This window comes from Paroedura picta, chromosome 8 (genome assembly GCF_049243985.1).
Source record: "Paroedura picta isolate Pp20150507F chromosome 8, Ppicta_v3.0, whole genome shotgun sequence".
NCBI classification, from domain to species: domain Eukaryota; kingdom Metazoa; phylum Chordata; class Lepidosauria; order Squamata; family Gekkonidae; genus Paroedura; species Paroedura picta.
The window spans coordinates 42900159-42924686 of NC_135376.1; the positions used below are offsets into that span (position 1 = coordinate 42900159).

The following is a 24528-nucleotide window of genomic DNA, read 5'->3' on the forward strand; positions in this document are numbered from 1 at the left end:
ATCATTCATTTGCTTGAACGGAGTTTTGAGTTGAATTCTAAAATGACCTAAAGGAATCACATCCCAAGTTCCCTTAAGCAAGCTAACATATGCTTCCAATTTTCCTGAATTCCCATGACTGGAGTCAGATGAAAAATATCAATGCTTGCCTTGAACTGGTTTGACTTTCCTTTCTTTTCCAAAATTAATTGTTGCAGAATGGTAACATACCTGAGGAACTGCCTGTGCTACCTACAGCTCTTGCAAAGGAGAGTTGGATGCCTTGAAAGGCAAACATAAAATGGTTGCTCTGGGAGTACACATAAGTGCAGCTCTACGATTTCCTCCCAACTGCTTTCTGAGTTACAAATACTATTAGTGCAAATTCCAGAGACATTCGGTTGTTGCTATCTCTCACAAGAGTTCCTTGTGAACATTACACAGTTCCTTAAGTAGATCTCTGCTTGCTTCGTATCCTCCATACCTGGAAGGAGCTCCCATTTCAGACGAAGTGAACCAGGCAACCAGAAGTCTTGCATGTCTGGTACATTCATTCCTCCTGCCTGTCTAGAAGAAGGGAAGGTGATCCCTGGCACAAATACCAAGCAGTAACATGCTTGATTATTTTCTCAGCACACAGGACTTGTTCTCTGCCCAAAGGGCCATGATTAGCCCCTAAGGTTCGGACTGTGATGAGACTCAGCTTGCCTACAGTGTGCCCACCCTAACCACCCCACACCCGATTTTTGTTTGACAGTACACCAAGATCCACATGGGTATGACAACAGGTTTTTGGCATTTGGGCTGAAGTAGTTGCCTATCCCTGGTCTAGAATAAGCACTTACCAGAAGCCCTCCAAGGTTGCATACAACTCTGGCAGAATTTCTTCTGGAGCTCTTCAAAGACTTGCCACGACCTCTATGTGAAGAAGACCCACATTGACACAAAGAGGCTTCAGGGTTTATTTGAGGAGTGACAAACATAAGGAGTGCTTCCCAGTGGTGTGCCCCTATAGCGAAGTCCCATTCCTCCCCAGTGTTTGCTCCCCACAGACAAGCACCCTTACAGCATCTAAGGAAAACACCATGTGGGGCTACAAGCAGGAAGTGTGAGAAACACAACCACAGGCTTCTTCACTGGGTTGACCCATGTCCTTTAAGCTCTGGCTGGGATGATGTTGAAATGTCCACACCTAAGGCCTGGGTAGATCCCAGGACTTTGGGTCTTCCTATCCATACACAGCACTCTTGTTCTACAGGATGTTCTTTGCAATTGCATTCAGGGTCCTCACTTTGGCCACATCTGCCACCTTGATGGAATACTCAGATGCAGAAAGGTAGCCTCCCATGGTCACACTGGGATTCCTGAAAGAAAACCAACAAGAGACTGTCTGGAACCTGCACCCAGAACAGCAAGTTAAAAGATTATCCCAAGTAGTTTCTTCTTGTTTGAGTCAATGTACAGCATCCACCAGGACCCAGTCTGCTGTCAGATTAAAGAACCATCAGGTATACCAAGGTATATAGTCTTGCCTGTTAGGTTCCAGCACTCCCCATATTCTTAGCCAGATCGCTATTCCAGGCAGTGGAACTTACAGAGGCCCATAAAGCATGGACCTCTCACTAGATCAAGGAAAAATCTTGCTCAGTTACCTGAACTTCATGCCTGAGTCACTCGCTGAACGAGCTGAACAGTGAAACTCAGATGCCCCAGAGCCCTCCAAGATTCTCTGCAGGTTTCTCTCAGTTATGCCCCCTCCTGGTGGAGAGAATGCATTGCACAGTCACAAATCTGATGCTGTATTACTTCCTGAAAGAGCCAGATTCCCAATACAAAATCTTTCCTTTGTTTTGAGCCTGAGGTTGATTCAGAAAACGCATCAGATCCCAATATGCAGACAAAACTCTCAGGGGTAGTCAAACTGCGGCCCTCCAGATGTCCATGGACTACAATTCCCAGGAGCCCCTGCCAGCGAATGCTGGCAGGGATTCCTGGGAATTGTAGTCCATGGACATCTGGAGGGCCGCAGTTTGACTACCCCTGATCTAAATGTTCTGCTTCCTTGAAACATTTCCATTACAGAAGCTGGTGCACGTGAGCATTATATAGCTGAGTTTGACTGCCCTGATTAGCAAGATGGGATTCATTATGATTTTGTCTACCAGACAGGGACTTGAGAAAAGAATACTTGGCAAGGAATTCTCTCCCACTTCTCGCTTTCAGAATGTGATACTCATTAAAAACTGAAGCAGAAATAGAGAGATAGTTATAACTTTTTATCTGGACCACTTCTACCTATGAGTTTAGCTTGATTTGAAGCAGCTTCGGGTTAGTGTGGGAGGATCACAGTATTCCTATGGAAACCTGATGTAGATTCAGCAGCTGTGCTGCCTGTTGCAAAAGCATCTTATATTTCTCCTCTGATCTATTTCTGTATTTGTAAATAAGCAGATAACAAAGACGTTATACATCTCAGTGATGAATCTCATACAAACAGCAAAAGACAACCTTGTACCAGTAGCATAAGACTTCTCAAGTCCTGGAGAAGCACTTAACAATATACTGGGCTGATGCTTGAGACCTAACCTATTCCACCTATTAGTACATATATATATATATACTCACCAGCAGGGTCCTACCTGGCACAACAACAATCCTGCCCTTGGCCTGAAAAGGAAAAGAAAAAGGATTTAGTAGCAAAGTCCCCAAATGCAGATTTTGCCTTAGAGGATTGAGTAGATACTGAGCTTTATCTCTACCTAAGGATGAATGAACTTCAGTAAACCACACATTTTGTGTGGTAAAACCATGTGCTGCCAGCAGCAAGAATATTTGTATATTTGTCTGTTAATAGACAGATTCTACAATGGACAGCAAGGCTGTTCGTCTCCATAAGCCAGTGCTCTCAATGTCTCAGTGTGTGAATAAAGCCCTGAATTAATTTTCTTACATAATGGAATTTTAATAATAACTTGGGGGCCATTAATCCTGTTGCTCATACAAGCTCAGAATTCTATTTCTGTCTTACTTTGAACATCCTCCACAATATGGAACTTCATTTCACTTTAAATAAGACGTTCAGGCAGGCTGTCCCTTAATGAGACTTCTTCAATTTTATCCCAATGTGAGAAGAAAGAGTGGAAGCCGCTGCGAGATGCTGTTTCTGTGTTGATTTTTCTGGGTCTCTAGCATTCTACTGGAAATATGTTTTGTATATGCTTATGCTCACATACTGTATACTAACCACAGCAATGACCAATGAAGATGAATAGGATACCAACAACAACTAGATTTTTAGATAATGCAAGACAAGGTTTCTGTATATTCAACATTGAACCGTCATCACTACTGATCCAGCACTCACTTGGAAGCCCATAACAGGTTGTAATTCTTTTACTCCCACCATTTGCTGCCTGCTTCTTGAGATTGTATTCCCCCAAAAGGAAAGCAAAAAGGTATTAACAGAGTTACTAAACTGGGAGAAATTACACGTCACCTGTTCTGTTAGCCGCTTTATCAAGGGGAGTCCCTCTAGAGCTGAGCTGTCACAGCCACTGGTCAACACTCGTTCGAACCCTAGTGATATCAATGTCTCCAGGGCTGCCAGTGGGTCATAGACCATGTCAAAAGCTGCAAGGAAAATGAAGTATGTCAGATTTTACTGGGAAAACATTCCCAAAGCAAACACTATGATGCAGTAAGCCCAGATTTTATTGCTAAACTCTGCTGTTTAGTCTACTAGTACAGTGGTCCCCAACCTTTTTATCATCGGGGACCAGTCAATACTTGACAATTTTACTGAGGCCCGGGGGGGGGGGTAGTCTTTTGCCGAGGGACATCGCTGACAGTGCCTGAGCCCATGCTCTGCTTGCTTTCCCGCCAGCGCCCCTGACTTCCCACCGCCCGCTGGGGGGCGCTGCCAGCAGCAGCTGCGCAGTGCCACTCCGAGGGGGAGCCCCAGCCATGGTGGCCGCCGGACAGCACCAAAGGTGAACTGGCGGCAGAGTGGCAGGGCAGCCCCCGAGGCAGCAGCCAGGGAGGAGGATGAGGAAGAGCCGCGGCCCGGTACCAGTCCCAGGACCGGGCGTTGGGGACAGCTGTACTAGTATGTGCAGCACTTAGGCTGCATTCTCATAGCTCCAGCAGACATGATTATTTTGCCTGGGCCATCAGTCTGCAAGACAGCAATTCAGATTGCCATCCTACCTTTCCTATTCCAAACCCCAGAAACTCACCTCTATGGAAGGTGACCAACAAGGGGCGAGAAACAGCTGCAAAAAGAAGAGAACTCAAATGGTTAGCACATATTTATTCCGTTAGAATCTTTGCCTTCCCAGCATGGGAACCCTTTTAACACTAGCTCTGTAAACAAAGCCTGCCCACCCCAAACACTTTTTGTTACAGCAAATAGTACAGTTCCTCACTACAGGCCTTTTGTCATCAAATACTTTTTTATTTCATAATACCTTTAAAAATCATGGTCATTCTATTTTTTTCAAAAGGTTTTCCTTTTATTGTTTTACTGTTTTTGAATTTTCAGTGTATTTATAATGAAGCTCTATTGTGTTTTTTGTTTTGTTTTTTCTCTTGATTTTTCTGTGAGCCACAGAACATGTATTATGGTGTAGATAGGCATAATATAAATCAATAAATAAACGTAGTACTGGCAGGCATCAGATTCAGTTTCTGCAACATGGTTTCTCACCCAATAGTGCTGTGCAGAGCTCAGTGTCCACACGTCCATCCTCAGTCAAGGCTCCAAATACCAGCCCATCAGCCCCATACTGCTTGGCCAGCTGGATGTCAGCCTTCATTACCTCCACTTCCCGGTCAGAATACAGGAAGTCCCCCCCTCGGGGACGGATCATCACAAATACAGGCACCCTTATACACTGCTTGACTACTTGCAAAAGCCCTGCAGTCAAAAGAATATTCAGTTCAGGACATGGAATCAGTTAACATCAGTTAACATAATGAATAAAAAATGAAAGCCAGAACTTTGCAGAGTTACAAAGACATACTAATTTGCCAGAAAGTATTATTCTCAACAAAGGAACTTGCAGACACAAGTGAGGCAAGAAAAAGCCTTCTTTGAACCCAGGAAGAGATAAGACTGCTGAAGAAGGGAAGCTAAAACAAGATAGCAGGGCTAAACCTTGCCTTAAGCCCAGAAGATGCTAATGAAAAGTCCATTGTCTCATTACAAGAGGGAGCTGAACACTGTCATGTTTTTAGTGACTGGTGACAAGTGATGCACATTTTAATAAATAGATGAACAAACTACTTCCTCCCTCTTTCATGAGCACAGAGCCTGGTTGACAGATGGATCAATTTACTATGTTCCTACCAGGACCAGTTGCTATTTCTCTATTGCTTGGCTGCTCAGTACACAGTGCAGAAAGCTGGTGGGCTGCATTTTAGTTTGTACGTGCCAGCTTACCAATGCTAGGTGTCGTTCCTCCTTCCATCAGATTAGCACACAATTCAAGGCGGCCAGCACCTGTAATAAGAGCACAAGTTAAAGTGCAACTTCCTGGTGGACATGCAGGATTTCACACATGAAGATGAAAGAGGCGGTGGGAAGCTTAGGTTTAGGAAGAAAAACTTCTATAATTGGCTACTTCCATTTCATATAGGTAGATGGAAGATCACGAAGAATAAATATTCTAACAGGCTCAGCCTTTTGCTGTTGGACCTTAGGCAGTGAACTGAACAGAACAGCAGTCTCCATCTTTTAAAAAAACCCACAAAAACTGCAGGGCGTCCCTTAGCTATAAGCACATTCCATAACTTCAGTCCAAGCAGTTACATCCTTCTAAGCCCATCATTTAGAATGCCATAACTCTGCATCACTGCCAAACAAACTCTGGAACTGGAGGATCCAAGGAGAATGAGCATAGGCCTAGCCTCTGAAGTACAGTTTAGATCTACAGGGTTAGTTGTCTGCTCTGGATGCTTGCCCAGCCTAACTCTGCTAATGCAAATGTCCACAAAATATTTTTTTTATTTACAGTATGTCCATCATGAGGAGTCAGAGCAAGTAATAATATTGCAGTCACAGAAGCAGTATGAATTCTTGCCCTGAAAGTTTATAACTCTAGATTGCAGAGTTTTGGAAATCCTCATGCTGCTTAGGGGAAGAATCATGTCTCCCTTTGCAGTCTTTTTTGGTGGCATTACCTCCTCTTTCTGCATTCACGGCGGACTCCACTGAATCAACACATACTTCCATGAGAAAGCCATTGGCCATTCCTAGGAGAGAAGCACAGTAAAAGATTATTGGGAAGTCCAGCTTTACATCAACAAAAAGGGATAAACAGCTGCTGAGAAGGATTATTTTTAAAGTTCCATCTGTTTGCGCATGAAGACTGAAGTGGATAGGCTATTTGCATCAGTGACGCCAACCAAATGCCTACTGGATCTGTGCCCCTCATGGATGCTTAAAAGAAGCAATGAGAAGATAGGAGGCCTCCTTCGGGAGACAATCAATCTCTCCCTCTCAAAAGGTGGACTGGTGCTGCTTGTGATGTTACATCTCACAGCAGTGTTTGACATGACATTTTGGCTCACCGCCTTGCCGACGCAGGGATACAGAGGACAGCCTTACAATGGCTGGTCTCCTTTCTCCAAGGTTGCTGACAGAGGGTCTCAATTGGGGAGAACCAATCAGATCACTGTCAATTCCCCAACTTTATTTAATAATCTTTAAATGGCCTCTTGTCCAGCTCATCTGGGCATTTGGACTGGGATATCATCAATGTGCTGATGACACCACGCTCTCCTCCTGATGAACAACTGTCCGAATTTATCTCAGAGTCATTTGCCAGATGTCTGGAAGCAGTGACAGGATGGATGAAGCAGAGCCACCTGAAACTCAGCCCTTCAAAGACATAGGTCCCATGGCTGGGTAGGAAAGGTCCAGGTGAGGAAGCACACCAACCTGGATGGTGTACAAATTACAGCTGCTCACAAACTCAGGAATCTGGGTATAATCTTTGTCGCCTCACTTACAATGAAGGTGCAGATTGTGAGAATAGCACAGCTGGTGTTTTTCCACCTCCACCAAGCCAAACTACTAGCCCCCTATCTAGCCCTGGAGTACCTAGCCAGTGATCCATGAAATAGTCACCTCTAGATTGGACTTCTGTAACTCACTCTTTGTGGGCATACCTTATCCTTGACCCAGAAATTGCAACTTCATACCAAGCGGTCTTGGGATAGCTCATAACTTGTTCAGAACCACAGCTGCCCAGGCACTGATAGGAACATCTTGGAGAGCCCATAGTCGGCCTGTGCTTCAGCGGCTGCACTGGCTTCTGGATGAATTCCAGATCAAGTTTAAGGTACTGGCACCAACCTTTACAGCCATCTTAGCCCAGCATACCTGAGGAACTGCCTCTTTGTCTATGACCACAATAGAGCACTCTGCTTTGCAAATACCAAGAAGTTGGTAGTCCCTGGCCCTATTCACAGTCCTGGCCCCTACTTGGTGGAATGAACTCCTGGAGGAGCCCTGAGCCCTGACAGAACTGGGGCAGTTCTGCAGGGCTTCAAGTCAGAGCTCTTCCATCAAGCTTTTGGATGGGGTCAGTGATTCTATAATGCCCTCCTTAAAAAAAAACACTCCCATGGCAACCTCTTAATATGGTAATAGACCTCTTACTAGAAATAATAGCTGTAATCAATGTTGCTGTCAGTTCTAGATATGGTTTCAAATAATTTTAATATGTTATTAATTACTTCTAATTATACTATTGGTGTACTTTGAGGTTGTATACCATTCTGAGCTGCCTGTCAGGAAGGCAACATATCAATCACTCAATCAATCAATCAATTAAATAAATAAATAGGATTATTTCACCTTGAGTGCCAAACCACATACAGCCCTCAGAGTTAGCAGCTTAATACATTTTACATCATTCGTCAACCAACCCAGCTAAATTCTATTTGCACTATTATAAAGCACAGTCTGGAGGAATTCCAGATCAATTCCATAACTGAAGTCCAATACAGAAAAAGATCAAGCTTAACATTTATAAACATAGCACAAAGTTTTAAAGGATGCACCTGAAACCAAAGACTACTTTTGCTAGTAATCTCTTGGAATTGAACTCAACAGTTTCTTGCTTTTTTGGCCCCCTGAAATATTTTTAACTTGGTTTCCCAACAGCAAAAAGGGTTAAACAGCTGCTGAGGTGATTTCTAATGTTACATCCTACTGTAGTTTTTAGTTGGACTCTTTCATCTTGATTACTCAAACTTCTTTTCCTATAGTTCCCAAACCTATTTCAAATAGTTCTACTGATTCAGTGATTAACAATTGCACTAGGAATAGCTATTTAATATTGAATGCACCTCTTGTGGCGCAGAGTGGTAAGCGGCAGAAATGCTGTCTGAAGCTGTCTGCCCATGAGGTTGGGAGTTCGATCCCAGCAGCTGGCTCAAGGTTGACTCAGCCTTCTGAGGTCGGTAAAATGAGAACCCAGCTTGCTGAGGGGTAAAACGGTAATGACTGGGGAAGCACTGACAAGGCCACCCTATATTGAGTCTGCCATGAAAACGCTGGAGGGCATCACCCCAAGGGTCAGACACGACTCGGTGCTTGCACAGGGGATACCTTTACCTTACCTTTATTGAATGGGAGACGGTGCTCAAGATCAGATCCCCATACTGGCATTAAGTTGTACTTCCTACAGAGTATCACTCTATTCTTATTAAAATAAAACTTTTTCAGAAAGTTCATTTTCAAAGGAATCTAGCTCTTTTGTAAAAACTGAAGCTGAGATGTTTAGGAGTGGTAAACAGTAAGAAGGTCACAGTGTGACATGCTAGTTTTTACAAGTTACCAACAGCCTCTAAACTACTGTGCAAAAAAACTGCACATTCAGAAACAAACCATTTTGGATAATGGACAGCAGTTGTAAAGACCCAATAACAGAAAGAACGGTCAGTAATAAAAGATACTCTGACATCAGCAAAGTCTTTCATGAAATCTGTGTGCAAAGGTGGGGCTGTTCCCCCTGAATCTTGAAGAAAATTTCCCTTCTTCAGCTTCTTGGACATTCAAAATGAGCACACACATATTGAACCTGATGATGTATAAGTAATCTACATTCAGTTTCCTACATGCATATTTAAAATACTGTCACTCAAAGCAAAATTTGGCATTTTTTTAAACCTTAATGAACTGCACAGTACTTTAGCAACCAACTCATGAATAGCATCTATTTGCTTGCTACTCCCCCCTTCACCTGACACCCAATTTTTGGGTGATTATCATATTTTATCGTGTCCTTTTTTTTTAAAATGGAAATCAGGAATATACAGTTATCCCCTCATACATGCTTACCCTAACAAGCACGTGATATAATTATGCTGTTAAGAACCTTCAAAGCAGCATGGAGATTTGAAATACGATCTTCCCTTTACAGATGGTAGTCTAATCCTTGCCCTACAGTTGTGCTTTCTGGCAGCCTGGGAGTCACAGCCTGAGACTCAGGAAAACTGGAATATACTCTTATTAAATAAACACAAATCTGAAATGAGTATCATCTGCTTTTATTAATACTGATTTCCTTTTATGGCTTTAAAGCAATTAAACTGCTCTGATCATTACAATTTTAGTAGAAAAAGAGGACTACCTGATGCATTAAGCAAAACCAAAGGGTAGGCTTTTCCCTGGGCGTGATGACTTCAGAGAACAGAGAGAGGACAACTGTGCAACGCAACCTGCCCTGCAGCCCCTACACAAATGCCCCTTGACCCCGCTGAGGACAGGGTGAGCCCAGGGAGGGCGGCCCGCCCACGTGCCCTGTCGTCAGAATCCACACAGGCCAACCAGCCGAACAACGAGCTGCCCCCGGCCACCCGGACTTCCGTTCCCTGACCCCACCCTTCGGATTCTATTTCCCTTCCGAAAGCCGCTTCCGGCCGAGTCCCCGCCCACTCACCCTCCGGCCTTCGCTTCCTGTCCCCTCGCTTCATTACGCGGCCGCCTTGGTGAGGGCCCGGAGGTGGCGTTGGTGTTGGTGTGGCCGGTTCTGCGCTGCACGCCCCTGAGGGGGAAGCCCCGCCCCCGTCACGTGCCATAGCTACGTCCACTCGAGCACGGGAAGTACCGCCTTTCTGCAGATCACGTGGCGCTGTCTTGCGCACAGAATACGTTGGCCTCTCGTATTCCGGAAGTGCTTGGAATAGGGTTTGCGTCAAAAAGAAACAACTTCCGGGTTGAGCTTGGAAGCGATGTTGCTGCGGGTTTTCTTTCGAGGGACTCGGTTTGCATTAGTCCCCCGTGGAGGAGGCGCCTCCCCTAGTCAGGTATCTCAGAGGTGGAGTCTGATTTCCGTGATAATTAAATGCTTCCACGTCTAAAGAGCCCCCTTCTTCTATACGTGCAGCTGAGTGGGAATGGTAGCATCGACTGCAGGTTTCTAGAAGTTAAGCTGGCAGCTATCTTATCTACTTGTACGAAAGTTTCACACTGATATGGAGACAGATGGGGCCAGCAGTAAACAGTAGGGTGTGAGCCGTGGATCACTGGCTTTGACAGTTTTATTTCTGATATGTCTTTGTGAACTACAAATGGGTTTGAGGCTGGTCTGATTGGCTGGTTTGGCAGGGAATTATCATGTGGCTGTGTGTGGATGCTGTGACAGTTGACTAATGCAACATAATTAACTTTTGCTTATATATCCCTACAGTTATGATGGTCAGTTCTTAGTCTGACGAAGAGTGCTTGCACTCGAAAGCTTACGCCTTGAATAAATCTTTGTTGGTCTTAAAGATGCTACTGGACTCTGATTTTATTGTGCTACTTCAGACCAACATGACTACTCATTTGAAACTACATTATGTGTACACCAAGACTTAAAACTAAGCTGTTGCCAGAGTAACAATGTTTTCTGTGGTAACTGGGCAATCAGTATATGCTCAATAAAGAAACATAGTGAAGGCTGGTGAACCTTTGTGAAATGCCATCACTTCCTAATGAAAGCCCTTAAGTCAGTTTTGCTTCATCCCTCATTTTGGATTTGATATGTATTTCTTTCTCACTAGGGCTGTCATGGTTGGGAGTTAAGTGTGTTCTGATCATAAGGTTCCTGGGGTTCTGTATCCTTAAACTCTAGAAGCCCACTTGGTGGATTATAGTTATAAGAAGGATGGCTATTAAGAATACTTCTGTAAGTTCTTAAAGGTGTCTTAAAGGTAACAAATGCACAGGCACTAATAAAGTTCGCACCTCTTTTCATACCTGCCATACTTTAAGAAGAACCGTGCTGTTGCTGACAGTGGCTAGCTGTAGGTCTTCATGCCCTCCTTTCAGACAATCTTCAGTGTAAAGACCATTTGTTCTGAGCTTTTTCTCTAAACGTTCTTCATAATACCTGAAGTTGTGCTTCTTTATTCTTCTTGGAATAGTGCAGGGTTCCCCAACCTTTTAAAGCCTGTAGGCACCTTTGTAATTCTAACATATAATGGTGAGTGTAGTCAAAAAATGGCTGCTGGAGAAGGTGGAGCCAGCCACAGAATGACTGCTACAGCTCATCTTCAGCTACATAATGAAGATCCTCATGCTGTAGTACCAGCTGCTGCCAAAGCAACGTTTTTAAAAATTGTCAGAGCTAATCACAATGACCACTCAGAAGCCTTGCTTGGCAAAAGGTTCATTTACCCCCATGCACTGTCTGAGAACACTTGGCAGGGGCTAAGAAAGATGGTGGTGGTGGTTATGTTGCCCACAGGCACCATGTTGGGGACCTCTGAAATAGTGCATTCTACATTGCAAACAGACTTCCAGAAGTAGCAAGAGATGTGTAAGGCCTCAACAAATATGAGCTTCTCAGATTACCCTGGTTCCCTGTCTTAGATGAAAAGCACCCCTCCTTACATTTCAGTTGTGTATGTAGGGAGAAGGAGAGGGGGAGGGTTTCACTCATTGGGTTGTTGCTAATTGTTAACAAACTCCTTACTTTCTTCTCTATTCTCAGCAATGTCTTCAGCGGTGCCGACCTCCACAAGCACGGACACAGCACAGTGCAGTGTCAGAAGTTGGTTCCCACCCCAAATTGGCAGTACCACCTATCCCCAATGCTGTGACAGATCGGACTGTAGGCCGCTGGCTCCTAATTTGCAGTGGGACTGTGGCTGGAGCTGTGGTGCTGGGTGGTATCACTAGGTGAAGCAAATCAGCCTTCCTTTCCTCTTGAAGCTTTTGGCTATATTTCCTTTATCTGCTGCTATCCTTTCCAGTTATGACAGGTTCAGTAGATCTTTCTGCATTCACCAGTGGTCTGTTTTACTGGGACACTAAAGATGCTATAAAGAATAGTCCTTTCAGCCTGTCCATTATAACATGGAATTCCAAAAATAGAGATACAAGCTCCCTCTCACTTCTGCATATTTGTATTATTAATATGGAAGAGTACAAGTTTATTTTGCAGGTGTCTTTGAGTTGATGTGACAGCATTCCATTTGCATCAGAGAAAGAGATGCTCTCCCAGTGTAAATCCCTTAGAGCAGGGGTAGTCAACCTGTGGTCTTCCAGGTGTTCATGGACTACAATTCCCATGAGCCCCTGCCAGCAAATGTAGTTCATGAACATCTGGAGGACCACAGGTTGTCTACCCCTGCCTTAGGGTACCCAGTAAAGACACACAAGAAACCTCAGGTGGTACAGTAAAACTTTTTTGTTGGCTATGTTCAATAGAAAAGTAATAGGCATACTTTGATACCAACATATACCCTGGTCTGGGATAGTCATTTATCTTTATTATTTTCTATACCAACTAGAGTTTCCATTTGTTTTTAATGGCAAACCTATGTAGAATACATTACAATAGTTTAACCTGAAGGTAACAATAGCATGGATCTACAAGCCCAGGTCAGCATGGATCTACATGTCCAGATCAGCTAGGGTAGGTGTCTAACTTAAGGTGGTAGGATGCCTTTAAACTTGTTTCTCTAGTAATAATGCTGAATGCTGTATAACCCCATGGCTGTTCACTGTGTCAGCAAGCTTCATCAGGACCCCATCAAAGTCAGAGTAGTTCAGCAGTGGAACTGGATGCCTAGGGCAGTGGTGAGCTCCCCTCACAGACAGTCTTCAAGTAGCAGCTGGAACAAACACATAAGGGATGCTTTATGCTGATCCTGCATTGAGCCAGGGAGTTTGACTAGATGGCCTATACGGCCCCTTCCAACTCTATGATTCTGTGAAAGGTGGGGAATGCAGTGTCCCTCAAGATCTTAGCAATCCCAACCAGTATTACTATGGTCTTGTCAAAATTTACTGTCAACTCATTCACCCGTTCATTTAACCACAGCAGTAAGACACTTGTTCAGGATCTCCACAGCATCATCAAGCAATTTGGATAAAGAAATGCAGCATAATCAACATATTGATGAAAGCCAACTCCAAATCTGCAACTGATTTTTCCTAAGAGCTTTACATAGAGATTGAATAGCAGTATTGAGGGACCCCACAGGATGAATACTACAGTAATGACAACAGTCCTGAGATTTGCCATAAGGAACAATTTAACCCATCTAAAGTGCAATCTTAATCCCTACTTCTACCTCTAAGCAATTCAACAAGATGTCCTTAGTGACAAACATTACTGATCAATTGAATAAAAGCAAGACAGAGTCATGACTTTTCTCTGCATTTCAAGCACAGAACGTTAACTAAAGGCTCCAGTGCTGTCTTTGTCTCATAACCCAGCCTCAAGCCAGACTGAAAGTGGTCTAGAGCAGATAAGTCATATAAGAAGACATGGAATTGTTCTGTCACCAATTTATCCTCCTACTGAGGGAGGGAAATTAGTGATCAAATGATAACTGGACACCTCGTTTTTCTTTAGCAAAAGGTTTTGAAGTAGTGGGCAGATAACTGCTGTATTGATGGGGCAAAAGTGCCCTGTGTCAATTATTAAATTATGATTGATTTATCAAAGCCTTGCTGACATCCATCATAGTAACTGGGTTAAAATTATCTATAAATGGACTAGATGGAGTATGTGAGTCAACTTTCAGGTTAAATATTAACATGACTTACATGAACTTGCAACCTGATTGGTTCTGTACACAGGAGCAAAACATGTATACATCCTATGTTGACACATATTTTCTTTAAATTAAAAACACAGACCAAAAGTTGGAGAGAGAAAGCTTTCCTATCAAATTTAATCAATATGATCTAATTTCAGTTCCCAGGAGATTCGTCAGTTTCCCCCCTCTGTAATTTGACCATTTTTAGATAGATTAGTAGTTTTTTCAAGTAAAATAATATCTTAACTGCAATCAAAGCTAGAGACTTAGGCTAAACTAATAACAGGCTGTTAATATTATAAGATAAGCATGGCAAAGGAACATAAATCTAAGACTACATTGCTACACAGCAGAGTTTAGAGAAGGCGTAGTTTCAAAAATCAGTGGCATTTAACTATAGAGGGGTAAAATTGTGGAGTAGCCCAAATTTATGAGAGCAGAAAAAAAACCATGTCCTTTTTAAACTAATTTAATTTCAAATGTTAATAAAGGCACAGGGAGCATGATTTTGATTAGCTTGAATGCTCTTTCTCCATCTCATGTCACAGTGATCTAAACTGTGGCTGCAGACACATTCTTTCCTGCTTTTCTGCTGATGTTACATTGCTGCTTTTCATACTGCTGTTTTAAAATACCTGTGAAAGGTTTTAATTATGTTATTTTAGTTACTGAATTATTATTTTTTATTTTAAATTGTATTTTATTGTTTTATGTTAACTGTCTCAGATTTTGAAGAGCTTGGGATATAAATCTTTTAAATAAACCTAATTTACAGATTGATGGAAATGCTTATTCACATTTCTGTCACCTTTGTTTTGCCCTGTAGTTTGGATTGCTCTCAAAGCCTCTTGAGAAGCAAAGCCCCTCTTACAGCTTGCTTTGCTCCTTGTGCACCTGGACATTTAATGCTGCCACTGTTCTCTGTGTGTAGTTAACATGACTTTGAAAATGATTATCCCTTCATATGCTTGAACTGGTAGTGATTAAGGTAGTTAAAGGTGGGATTTTGTTCAGAATAAGTTTGGTACATGTTTATTTGTAGAGTGGCATGTCTAATCATTGTTGGTGAGTTTTATATCAACCGTGAATTTATTCAGAGTGATTCAGAATTAAATATACAGGTTTTGTTTACAATCTCTTAATCATTAAAAAGTTTATGGGGAAGACAAGTGTGCTTGCCATCTGCATTGTCACTCTGTCGTCATATGCGACATCACCACATTTTGTACCTCCTGCAACAGTGGATTATTCCTGTGCCTCATCTTCTTAGGCTGACAGAGTCTGGGCTTTCTATGGTTGACTGGCACCTGGTACGGGAGATGAAGCCTCCACAGACACGGCAAGAGTGGGAGACAGAATTCCAAAAGTATCAGCAGTTTCCAGAATTTAAAATGTAAGTGTGAGCTGAACTAAAATCATGAGAGATTTCCTGTAGGGGAGGAAAAAATCTGTTGTCACCATTAAGGCGAGGTTACTCCAGCCAAAGGCATGGGGATAGGAGCATTCTGGATGCTTTCAGCAACAGAAACAGGTGGAAACCGGAGAGTGGATGACACCACCTGCCTGCTGCTGGTTCTGAAAGTTCTTTTTTTTTTTCAAATTTGATAGTCTGAATCATGACATGACACTGGCAGAGTTCAAATTCATCTGGTACATGGAGTATTCACACCGTATGTGGGGACGGCTGGTGGGGCTGGCTTACATCATCCCAGCAGCCTACTTCTGGAGGAAGGGCTACTTGAACCGATCCCTGAAAAGTCGTGTCCTTGCTCTGTGTGGACTAGTCTGCTTCCAGGTGGGAAAAGGCACTGCAGCCTTGGAATCCTTCGTTAACTGTGGCTGTGTGCAAAGTAACTGGGTTGGTGCATGAGTTCCTTAGGGGCCCCAGGGACTGATGTGATGCAGATGTAAAGATAAGACAGCAATATGCAGGAATTGCACAGACACTTCAGATGGTGCTGCTTGGTGTAGGTGTGCAATGGGAACAAAGGGGCCAGACTTGAGAAGTCGTATTCCTTCTGCTGCTGTCTCATCTTTGGGTAGGCGGGGAGCAGAGGTGATTTCATGGAATGGCAAGCTGGAAGATGGAGGGGAGGGGTGCAAGGGAGCTGGATCTGTTGACAGACCCAGTTTCGTGGTAGGGAGGGCTCATGCTACTAATGAGAGCAGGCTTGGTTTCACTATAAGTTTTTTCCTGTTTTTTGCCCCCACAGGGTTTGTTGGGTTGGTACATGGTGAAAAGTGGACTAGAGGAAAAGACAGACAGTCATGATATCCCTCGGGTCAGTCAGTATCGTCTAGCCGCACATCTGGGCTCTGCACTTGTTCTTTACTGTTCCAGCCTTTGGACTGGCCTCTCATTGCTGCTTCCACAGCACAAGGTTTGTTGAGAGGTGGGGCACTCAGAAGGCTTGTTGTAGTGCACTCTTCAGAAGGTTGTCGCTTTAAATTGTAGACTACGGCGATTCAGCCTGGAATGAACAATTTTAGATAGCCTTAGTACCACAATTTGTCCCGTGCTAATGATGCCCTATCTCTAGTCCTTTAAAACAAAATGTAAGGTGATGCAGCAGAAGAAACTGTACCAAGTCCCTTTCTCTTATGCATCCTGGGAAGAACAAGCCTCTGGAGTCTACTCAGTAATGTGTATGATTGCCAGTAGAATTGAATGTGACAAATTTCTCTAGAAATTTCTGAATTCACAATTGTATATAATGGAATGTCAACCATGCCTACGAATGACTATGAGGAACCATGCTTGTTTAAGAAGGGAGGGAGATCTTGGCACAGATGCTGCCTTAGAATCTTGAGAGTGAATCAAATGTGTTGGCTAGGAACAGACTGAGCTGTTTATTTCTCTGCCTATGGAATACTAATTGGTGGTTTTGCTCATAGAGTGTATAAAGGTGTATACCCCTCTGATCCTCCTGCTGCTTGTCTTTTGACAGTTACCTAAAACCCACCAACTTCTACGCTTGAGAAGGCTTACTTATGGAACAGCAGGCCTTGTTTTCCTCACTGCCATCTCAGGTAACCTTCCTAATTGATCCTGTTCTTTCAGGAGGCGGGAAATGGCATGATCTTTGGTGGCTTACTTCAGGCCCCATGGAAGAATTTAGGGTGCTAAAATGCCTCCTCCTCCAAGAAAGTCAATGTAATTAGCAATGGCAATGTGACCCTAGGAGAAGAAACTTAAACTGTCACCTTGATGCAGTTAACAGTCCAATGGCTAGTATATTATCATGATTAGTACCATAGCTAGTAGATTACAAGTAGTTATTCTGATTCTCTGAAACCATAGGGGCATTTGTGGCAGGATTGGATGCTGGCCTTGTATATAATTCCTACCCCAAGATGGGGGAGCGCTGGATCCCTGATGATCTCCTTGCCTTTTCCCCATGGCTGAAGAATTTTTTTGAGAATCCGACAACTGTGCAGTTTGATCACAGAATCCTGGTGAGTGTCTTCATCTTTGCCTTCTTAACAGTTGCCTCTTCATTGACTGTGCTCTTATTGGACTTGTATGAAGTGACAGAGTAGTTTGGAGTGTGGAATGTGAGCATCTGTAGTTTGGGTTGAAGCACATAACTGCCTGCTGAAGGTCTTCTGTTCCGTCTCTGCCATCTTCAATGGAAGGGTCTCATAGCAGAACTAGGCAAAGCTAACTTAATGTTGTGGCAATGATGGCTCAATCTGTGCTCCTGAAAACATGCATTTCATGTTATGACTGTATTCATAATCCTTGGGATCCTTCTGAGGGTGCCATCATGCAGGTGGGAAAGATATACATGCATTCCAAGTTGTGGTATAGTCTGTGTGAGGAGGCCAAGAAGTCTTCCACACTCCTACAGTTCTGCAGATTAGGCAGAACAGAATTGTTCAGGAGGCCATTTTTAATAAAGGGAATGGAATAGTTCAGGAGAATAAATGTTTTAACCTGCTCTTACTGCATTGTCTTCTACTGATGTAATTCTGTTTTGTTTGTCTGTTTTAGTTTTCCTCCTGCATTGTTTTTCTAACTTTTGTAATCCCAATCTTAGCGCATTGTTTATAGGATGCCTTATGCTGTCTGATCATGTTATTTTTCTTGTGTCATCAGCTTTGCGTCTCAGTAAGAACGATAGACTGTAAATAACAAGTGATGGAAGGATCATAAAAGGAGGGCAAAATAGAGGCTTCTAGTTTGAGCTGGGGAGCTGCTGAAGTTATGAATTAGCTGCTGAGTATGAATTAGTAAATGAAGAATCTGTGAGAAAGTTCAGATTGTGAGTCAATAGTGAACAGTGAGTCAACAGTGAAGCTTATCTAAATATGGGCCAGGCCTATGTTTGATACTAGTGCCATATTTATTTTTTTAAAGCACATGTTCAAGAAGGAAATACAGATTGAACCATCATTCCTATAACTTGGAAAACATGGCTCTGTGAATCTGCTTGTCCTGTAAATCAGGACTGTGCCTTTGTCACTAACTTCCCATCATTTCAGTGAGTGTCTTTCTGTTCTTTCTTTAGGGGATCTCATCTGTCACAGCTATCACAGGTCTGTACCTGCTTTCTAGGAAGATCCATCTCCCGCACAGGACTAGGTTGGCAGTGGCTTCCTTACTGGCTGTGGCATACCTCCAGGTATTGACTCCCTCCTTTCTCACAGCCATGCAGTTTGGAATTTGCTTGAGGAAAACAACAACCTTGGTTAAGGAGTTGAATGCAAAGTTCCTCCTTCCTCCAACAGCTTCCTAGTGTCTGTATGCTCTTGGGTACCTCTGTTTGTCATTTAAAACTGAAAGCAGCTGCCATAGCACTGCACATCCCTTTCTGCCTTGTGAGCAGAAAGAAAAAGGAGTGCAAGGGTGCTGCAGCATGGGAGTACGGTGGAATGCTGTCTTGGCAGCCATTTGCTTTCTCTCCGCCTCTGGCAGAGGTAACTGTCAGAGTACCTCCTTTACCATTTTGCCATGGCCACTTTTTCAAGCAGTGAGTGAGGAGGGGGGGGAGACCATAATGGAGTGGGTATCCATTATCTCATTACTTACAAACTTGTGGTAATGAATATAAACAAAGGCAATATCTGACATGCCACCAAGTATCGTATTCCTAGGTATAGTCCTTCCTGTGTCACTCGAATCCTGTGCAGGCTTGCAGACATGCTTCTATGATGCAGGTATAACAAAGTGTACTACCTTACCACTGATGTTCTTGTTCCTCTGCAGGTCGGCCTCGGTATCAGCACACTACTCCTGTATGTCCCAACTCCTTTAGCAGCTGCTCATCAGTCAGGGTCCTTGATTCTGCTGAGCGTTGCTCTGTGGCTTATTCATGAACTTAGGAGGATTCCTAAATAGCTCTGCTCTCCCAGCCAGACCATTTCATTGGGCCTGAGGGCTCAAGGAGGCTGTCCTCACAACATGTACATTTTGAGCCTCTTCCTGTTTGGACTGAAAAGGAGAGTTCAGAAATTTGACTTGATGAACTGTTGCTCTTTGTCCAGTTGTACTGTTGTTTGGTCAGGATTCAGAGGTGACAAAACTGCTTCTGTGTGCTGAAGAATTAAGGTGGTCTTTACCGTGCCTCAGACCCTGGTACACCGCTTGGTTGAGCTTGCAGCCAAAAGCTAATCTCTGTGGCGTTTCTTTCCAGAAGTCTGTAGGGGAATGAGTGACAATTGAGAACAGTTGAGATTACAGTGTGTGGCTGGTGGGGTGAGCAAGGTTGTAGGCCACGGCCATGTTTGTACTTTTGAATGTTGTCAGCAGAATCTTCTAGCTGGCATCCTTGAATGGAGATTTTTTTTTTGGGGGGGGGAGTTACATATGTCAAGTGAATCATGTCCTATGTAACCCTTTTGACCAATAAAAATATTTACTTAATAAAAAATTAAATGGCTTTCTGTTAAACCTTGTTTTAAAATCCAGCATTAATGTACATTTCCTTTATTTTGTTTGTTACATTTATATATTGCCCTCCCCTGAGGCTCACAGCGGTTTACATGGAACATAAAAGAATTATGCATTGAACTCAATTTTGCCAATAAACTAGAATATAACAATGATAACAATAATAATAACAAAGTAATAATTTGAAAGAATAGTAATCAAACAGGTCCATGAAATAGATTCAGATACATAGAGTTCAGGGTTCTAGTAGGTGTTATTGATTCTGACCGACCTCAGCCAAATGCCTGGTGGAGGAGCTCCCTTTTGCAGGCCCTGCGGAACTGTTTTAGTTCAGTCAGGGCCCCGATCTCCTCATTCTACTAGGTGGGGGCCAAGACGGAGAATGCTCTGGCCCTAGATGAGGTCAAGCAGGCTTCTTTGGGGTGGCGGCAGAGCACAAGGCTCTTTGAGGGTGTAGGCAGACAGGCGGTCCCTCAAGTACACTGGGCCCTGACAGCAAATGTCCTTGAAAGTGATTACCAAAACCTTTATCCCAATTCAGAATTCAACTGGTAGCTATTGTAGTTGGTGGAGGATGAGCTGGATGTGGGACCTCCATTGTGTTGTGAGGAACCTGGTAGCTGCATTTTGGACCAGCTGCAGATTCCATATCAAGGCTAAGGGCAGGCCTGTGTAGAGTGAGTTGCATAAGTCCAGCCTAGAGGTGATCATCATATGGATCAACATAGCTAGGTGTTCCAGGGCCAAGTAGGGTGCTAGTAGCCTGGCTTGATGAAAGTGGCAAAAAGCCAGCCATGCAACTCTTGTGACCTGAGCCTCCATAGAAAGGGAGGCATCAAGGATCACACCCAGGTTCCTGGTGGAGTGAGACACTGGTAGCCGCACTCCATCCAGGGTAGGCAGGCACACTTCCTTGCATGGTCCCTTCCTACCCAGCTACAGGACCTCCATCTTTAAAGGGTCGAGATACAGACCACTCTGCTTGAGCCATCTCATCACTACTTCCAGGGAGCTGGCTAATGCTTCTGGGGGAGAGTCAGTTACCTCTAGCTGATTTCCCTAATTTATTTTATTTATTTATCATACATATACCACCCTCCCTGGAGGCTCAGAGCGGTTTACATAAGAACAAGGAACAATACATAAAACGGTCTGTAAAAACATGTGAATAACCTTATAATAATAACTAATAGTTGTAACCAGATAACAATGTAACTGTACAATATTACAATACAACAATGTAACAGCACAAACAGGTCCAGGGCTTATTGGTGGAATTATGAGGGGGGGCGGGGGGGGGGAGCAGGGGCCCTTCAGTCGCTGTAGATTACGTCTAGTCTCGGCCAAATGCCTGGTGGAGGAGCTCCTTTTTGCAGGCCCTGCGGAACTGTTTAAGCTCCGTCAGGGCCCTGATCTCCTCCGGGAGCTCGTTCCACCAGGTGGGGGCCAGAACAGAGAATGCTCTGGCCCTGGTCGAGACCAGCAATTGCTGAGCAGAGCTCGAGTCCAGGGGCACCTTCAAGACTCACGAAGGTTTATTGAAGATATAACCCTTTGCGTGCATGCACACTTCTTCGGTTTCATCAGATAACTAGAACTGATGTTATCACACACAAGTGCAAAATGAAGATGAAAAGGAACCTACTCCTGAAGCGGGGCTAGCGATGCAGCCTGGCGCTCGTTTCGCCTCCCTCCTACCAGTCCTTCCCTATCCCTATAATAAAGGCACACATCTAAGGATCAGAGCAAGCCTGTTGGGGGCGGTATAAGACTAACAAGATTTAACCCAGGAAATGCCCCGCTTCTTCCTCGCCGCCTCCCTCCAAAGGATCCCGCGCTGCAGCCCCCTCCGCCTATACGGGAAGGCTGTCGGAAGAGCCAATCAGGGCGGCGCCTGCTGAATCCGGAGCGGATTTCGCTCGCCTTCCCACGTGAGCCCCCGGTCTTGCTGGGCGGGGGAGGGAAGCGCAGCAGCGTCTCGACTCGCCGCCCCTGCGCCTCGCCATGACCACCCACAGCTTCGCGGTGCCCGTCCTCCTCTTCTCCATCTTCTGGGGGCTCGTGGGCTTCGTAGGGCCTTGGCTGGTGCCCAAAGGGCCCAACCGCGGGTGAGTATCTGGAGCCGGCCTGAGGGCGCAGCAGGGGGAGGATCACGCGCGTGCCCGGCAAAGGGTCTTCCAGAAAGAGCCCCCCCCCCCCTCCCGCAAGTGCTGCGCCGCTTTAGGAGCGGGAAGGCTGCGTCTGAGGAAGACATTTTACTGAAGGACCAGAGTCAGGCGGAGATACAAGCTCCAGGCCGTAACGGGGTCTGTTGTCATCACCATTTTAAATTGTTCCCCTTTCCAGATTCTACCAGCATTTTGCATTATCAGGCATTGGAGGAGGGTACGGTTATTGAGATAGTTGTGTGCCTTAATTTTCTTCCCCTTGGACACCTGAAGCAGTTGTACACTTTTGACCACCATTGTGTCCTCACAGCAACCCTGTGAAGTAGGTTAGGCTGAAAGCAAGAATGACTAGCCTAAGGCCTTGTAGTAAATCTGTATGCTTGTTGTATTACTGTCCATTATTGTTTTAACATTTGCAATTAAAATGTCAGTGATTCATGAGTTGACATGGAGTGTTTGCATATGTAAAGCATTTTCACCGGATTCAGAGAAAACATGCTTTGGGCACGGCACTACTAACCATGGTTTTTCACTTTCCTCTGCAGCGTGATTATTACCATGTTGGTCACTACTGCCATTTGCTGTTACCTCTTGTGAGTATCAATGGGGAGAGGCTATGCCTAGCAGGAATACCTATTGCTGTCTTTGCTTCTAGTATACTTGTGTTCATGTACTTAGACTAAGAAATTGCTCTTGGATGTTGGTGGTGTAGCAAGGAATCCTAGGTGAAAGAGTAAGAATCTGTTCTTGTTCATATTCTCACATATGTGAGGCTGAAGTTCATACTTGGGTCCCAATTCCTCATTCAGTAAAGAAACACAGGCCCAGTCTGCCTCTTTCCCTTCAAGTGACCTCAAATCATATACCCCTCCCCCTTCAAGATTTCCTGAAACCATCCCTTTCCTAAAGCTTTGTTTTACCATGTTTATGCACCATGCCTTTAGGGCAAAACATGGTAAAGAATGGAGAAGTGGAGTACATCCCAAGATGAAGTTTGACCACTACATCATTGCTAAGGGAAGGCTGTTGTATCCTGCATGTTTCAGCAGAGTGGCTGCTTGGAAACTGTATTACAGTACTAAGCGATGGCCAAGCCGGTTATACTCTTTTCTTAGCAATACTTCTAGAAATAATGAATCGGGGCCTTGCCCCTTGAAAATAAGCGTCTGGTGAACTCTAATCAGCTTTGGTGACTGTCTGCTGTGAATGGATATCCCCTGGGCAGTTCCTGTTTTCCAGCATTGGTAGTTCTGATCCATCTCATGCCTATCCTTTTTACTCTTCTGTCCCCCCCATGCAGTTGGCTTTTAGCAATTCTAGCCCAAGCTAACCCGCTATTTGGACCACAACTGAGCAATGAGACGATCTGGTATGTGCGTTACCTGTGGGAGTGACCCATGATGCTGCAGACTGCTTCCACAGGTACCAATGCAGGAGTGCAAGTAAGTTTATAAAAGTTACTAGCCTACCTACATGTATGTATCTGTCATAATCACTTCTAGCCTCAATCTCTTTCTATCTCTCTCTTCTAGAATCTCATCTGATCTCGAGATGGCTTCATGTTTTTCCTCTTCCAATGCCAAGTAAAATGGCTCACAATAGTAGGACCATTGCATGTATTGTACTATTCCCTTCATCTTGTCAATCTTGATCAAAATATTTATTTATTTATCTATTTATTGCATTTCTATACTGCCCTTCCCTTGGGCACAGTTTTCAAAACCGCTTTAAAGGACCTTGATAGTACTTGCAGTCCTCAGCAGCTGGGGAGTGTTGTCCTAAATCCTCTACTCTGTAAAATTTTGTTGAGCAAGAGATTGGGGGTGGGACCTAGACTTCCCTAATGTCATCCCTGAGGGTTTCCTGTCCCCCAGAAGTAGCATTTTATAAAGATTAGTATCTGAAGAAGTGTACATATACTTAAAACTTACACCTTGAATAAAACTTTCTTGGTATCAAAGGTGGCACTGGACTCAAACTTTATAGAGATCAGTAGGCTGCACTGGGAAGGGGAGGCAGAAAATTTTCATTCTACCCTTGGAATTATTAGGCCTGGTCTCAACCCCAGTCCATCATATCTAGTACGTTTTATCAAGGAAACATGATTCTCCTTTCCTTATTTTAGCTTCACAACTGTGTTAAATAAGCGCAGCTGTAATTGACTAGCACAAAGTTGCCCAGTAAGCTTCATCCCAGAGTGATTTGGTTCTAGTCTGACACACTAATTCTCTCTAAAGCTCCTTTCTTTAAATAGGGCCTACCCTACTAGGCTTCTGCCCTGCCCTCATTTGTGCCAAGATGTATTTGCCTAGGTTCTCCCCAAATTGGCAACTTATGTGTATATTTATCTGCTATCAACTTGTATTGTGAAAATAAAAATTTTAGTATGTCATCTTGTGCACAGTTGAAAATTATTTTCCCTATTCATAGAATTGCCCTTGC

The 24528-nt window shown here is 43.9% G+C and overlaps 4 protein-coding genes across 5 annotated transcripts in view; 2 read left to right on the forward strand and 2 right to left on the reverse strand.

Annotated features, from left to right (window-relative positions):
* Positions 1 to 962, reverse strand: part of ABCC2 (ATP binding cassette subfamily C member 2) — a 30238-nt gene extending 29276 nt beyond the window's left edge. Inside the window, exon 1 of the mRNA XM_077349386.1 lies at positions 825 to 962. Within this exon, the coding sequence (XP_077205501.1) occupies positions 825 to 962 (138 nt within the window). The remainder of the gene's footprint in view (positions 1 to 824) is intronic.
* Positions 928 to 10073, reverse strand: CUTC (cutC copper transporter). Of its 2 annotated transcripts, none has more exons than XM_077349397.1 (9): positions 9930 to 10073; positions 6160 to 6231; positions 5420 to 5479; positions 4685 to 4894; positions 4215 to 4250; positions 3476 to 3609; positions 2619 to 2646; positions 1632 to 1737; positions 928 to 1343 (listed from the first exon to the last, which is right to left on the reverse strand). In XM_077349397.1, the coding sequence occupies exons 1-9, from the start codon at positions 10066 to 10068 to the stop codon at positions 1232 to 1234; spliced, it is 897 nt and encodes a 298-aa protein (XP_077205512.1). In that variant the 5' UTR covers positions 10069 to 10073; the 3' UTR covers positions 928 to 1231. The 2 variants fall into 2 exon arrangements, with proteins under 2 accessions (XP_077205512.1, XP_077205514.1); XM_077349399.1 differs by lacking the exon at positions 9930 to 10073 and adding an exon at positions 9621 to 9868.
* COX15 (cytochrome c oxidase assembly factor COX15) lies at positions 10061 to 19918 on the forward strand. Its single transcript, XM_077349395.1, has 9 exons — positions 10061 to 10296; positions 11967 to 12154; positions 15296 to 15418; positions 15634 to 15820; positions 16239 to 16406; positions 16974 to 17055; positions 17327 to 17481; positions 18537 to 18650; positions 19235 to 19918. The coding sequence occupies exons 1-9, from the start codon at positions 10222 to 10224 to the stop codon at positions 19364 to 19366; spliced, it is 1224 nt and encodes a 407-aa protein (XP_077205510.1). The 5' UTR covers positions 10061 to 10221; the 3' UTR covers positions 19367 to 19918.
* Positions 19919 to 21724: 1806 nt separating this feature from the next.
* Positions 21725 to 24478, forward strand: ATP6V0E2 (ATPase H+ transporting V0 subunit e2). Its single transcript, XM_077349400.1, has 4 exons — positions 21725 to 22026; positions 22632 to 22679; positions 23387 to 23528; positions 23619 to 24478. Exons 1-3 carry the CDS (start codon positions 21923 to 21925, stop codon positions 23478 to 23480), a joined length of 246 nt encoding a protein of 81 aa, XP_077205515.1. The 5' UTR covers positions 21725 to 21922; the 3' UTR covers positions 23481 to 23528; positions 23619 to 24478.
* The last annotated feature ends 50 nt before the right edge of the window (positions 24479 to 24528 follow it).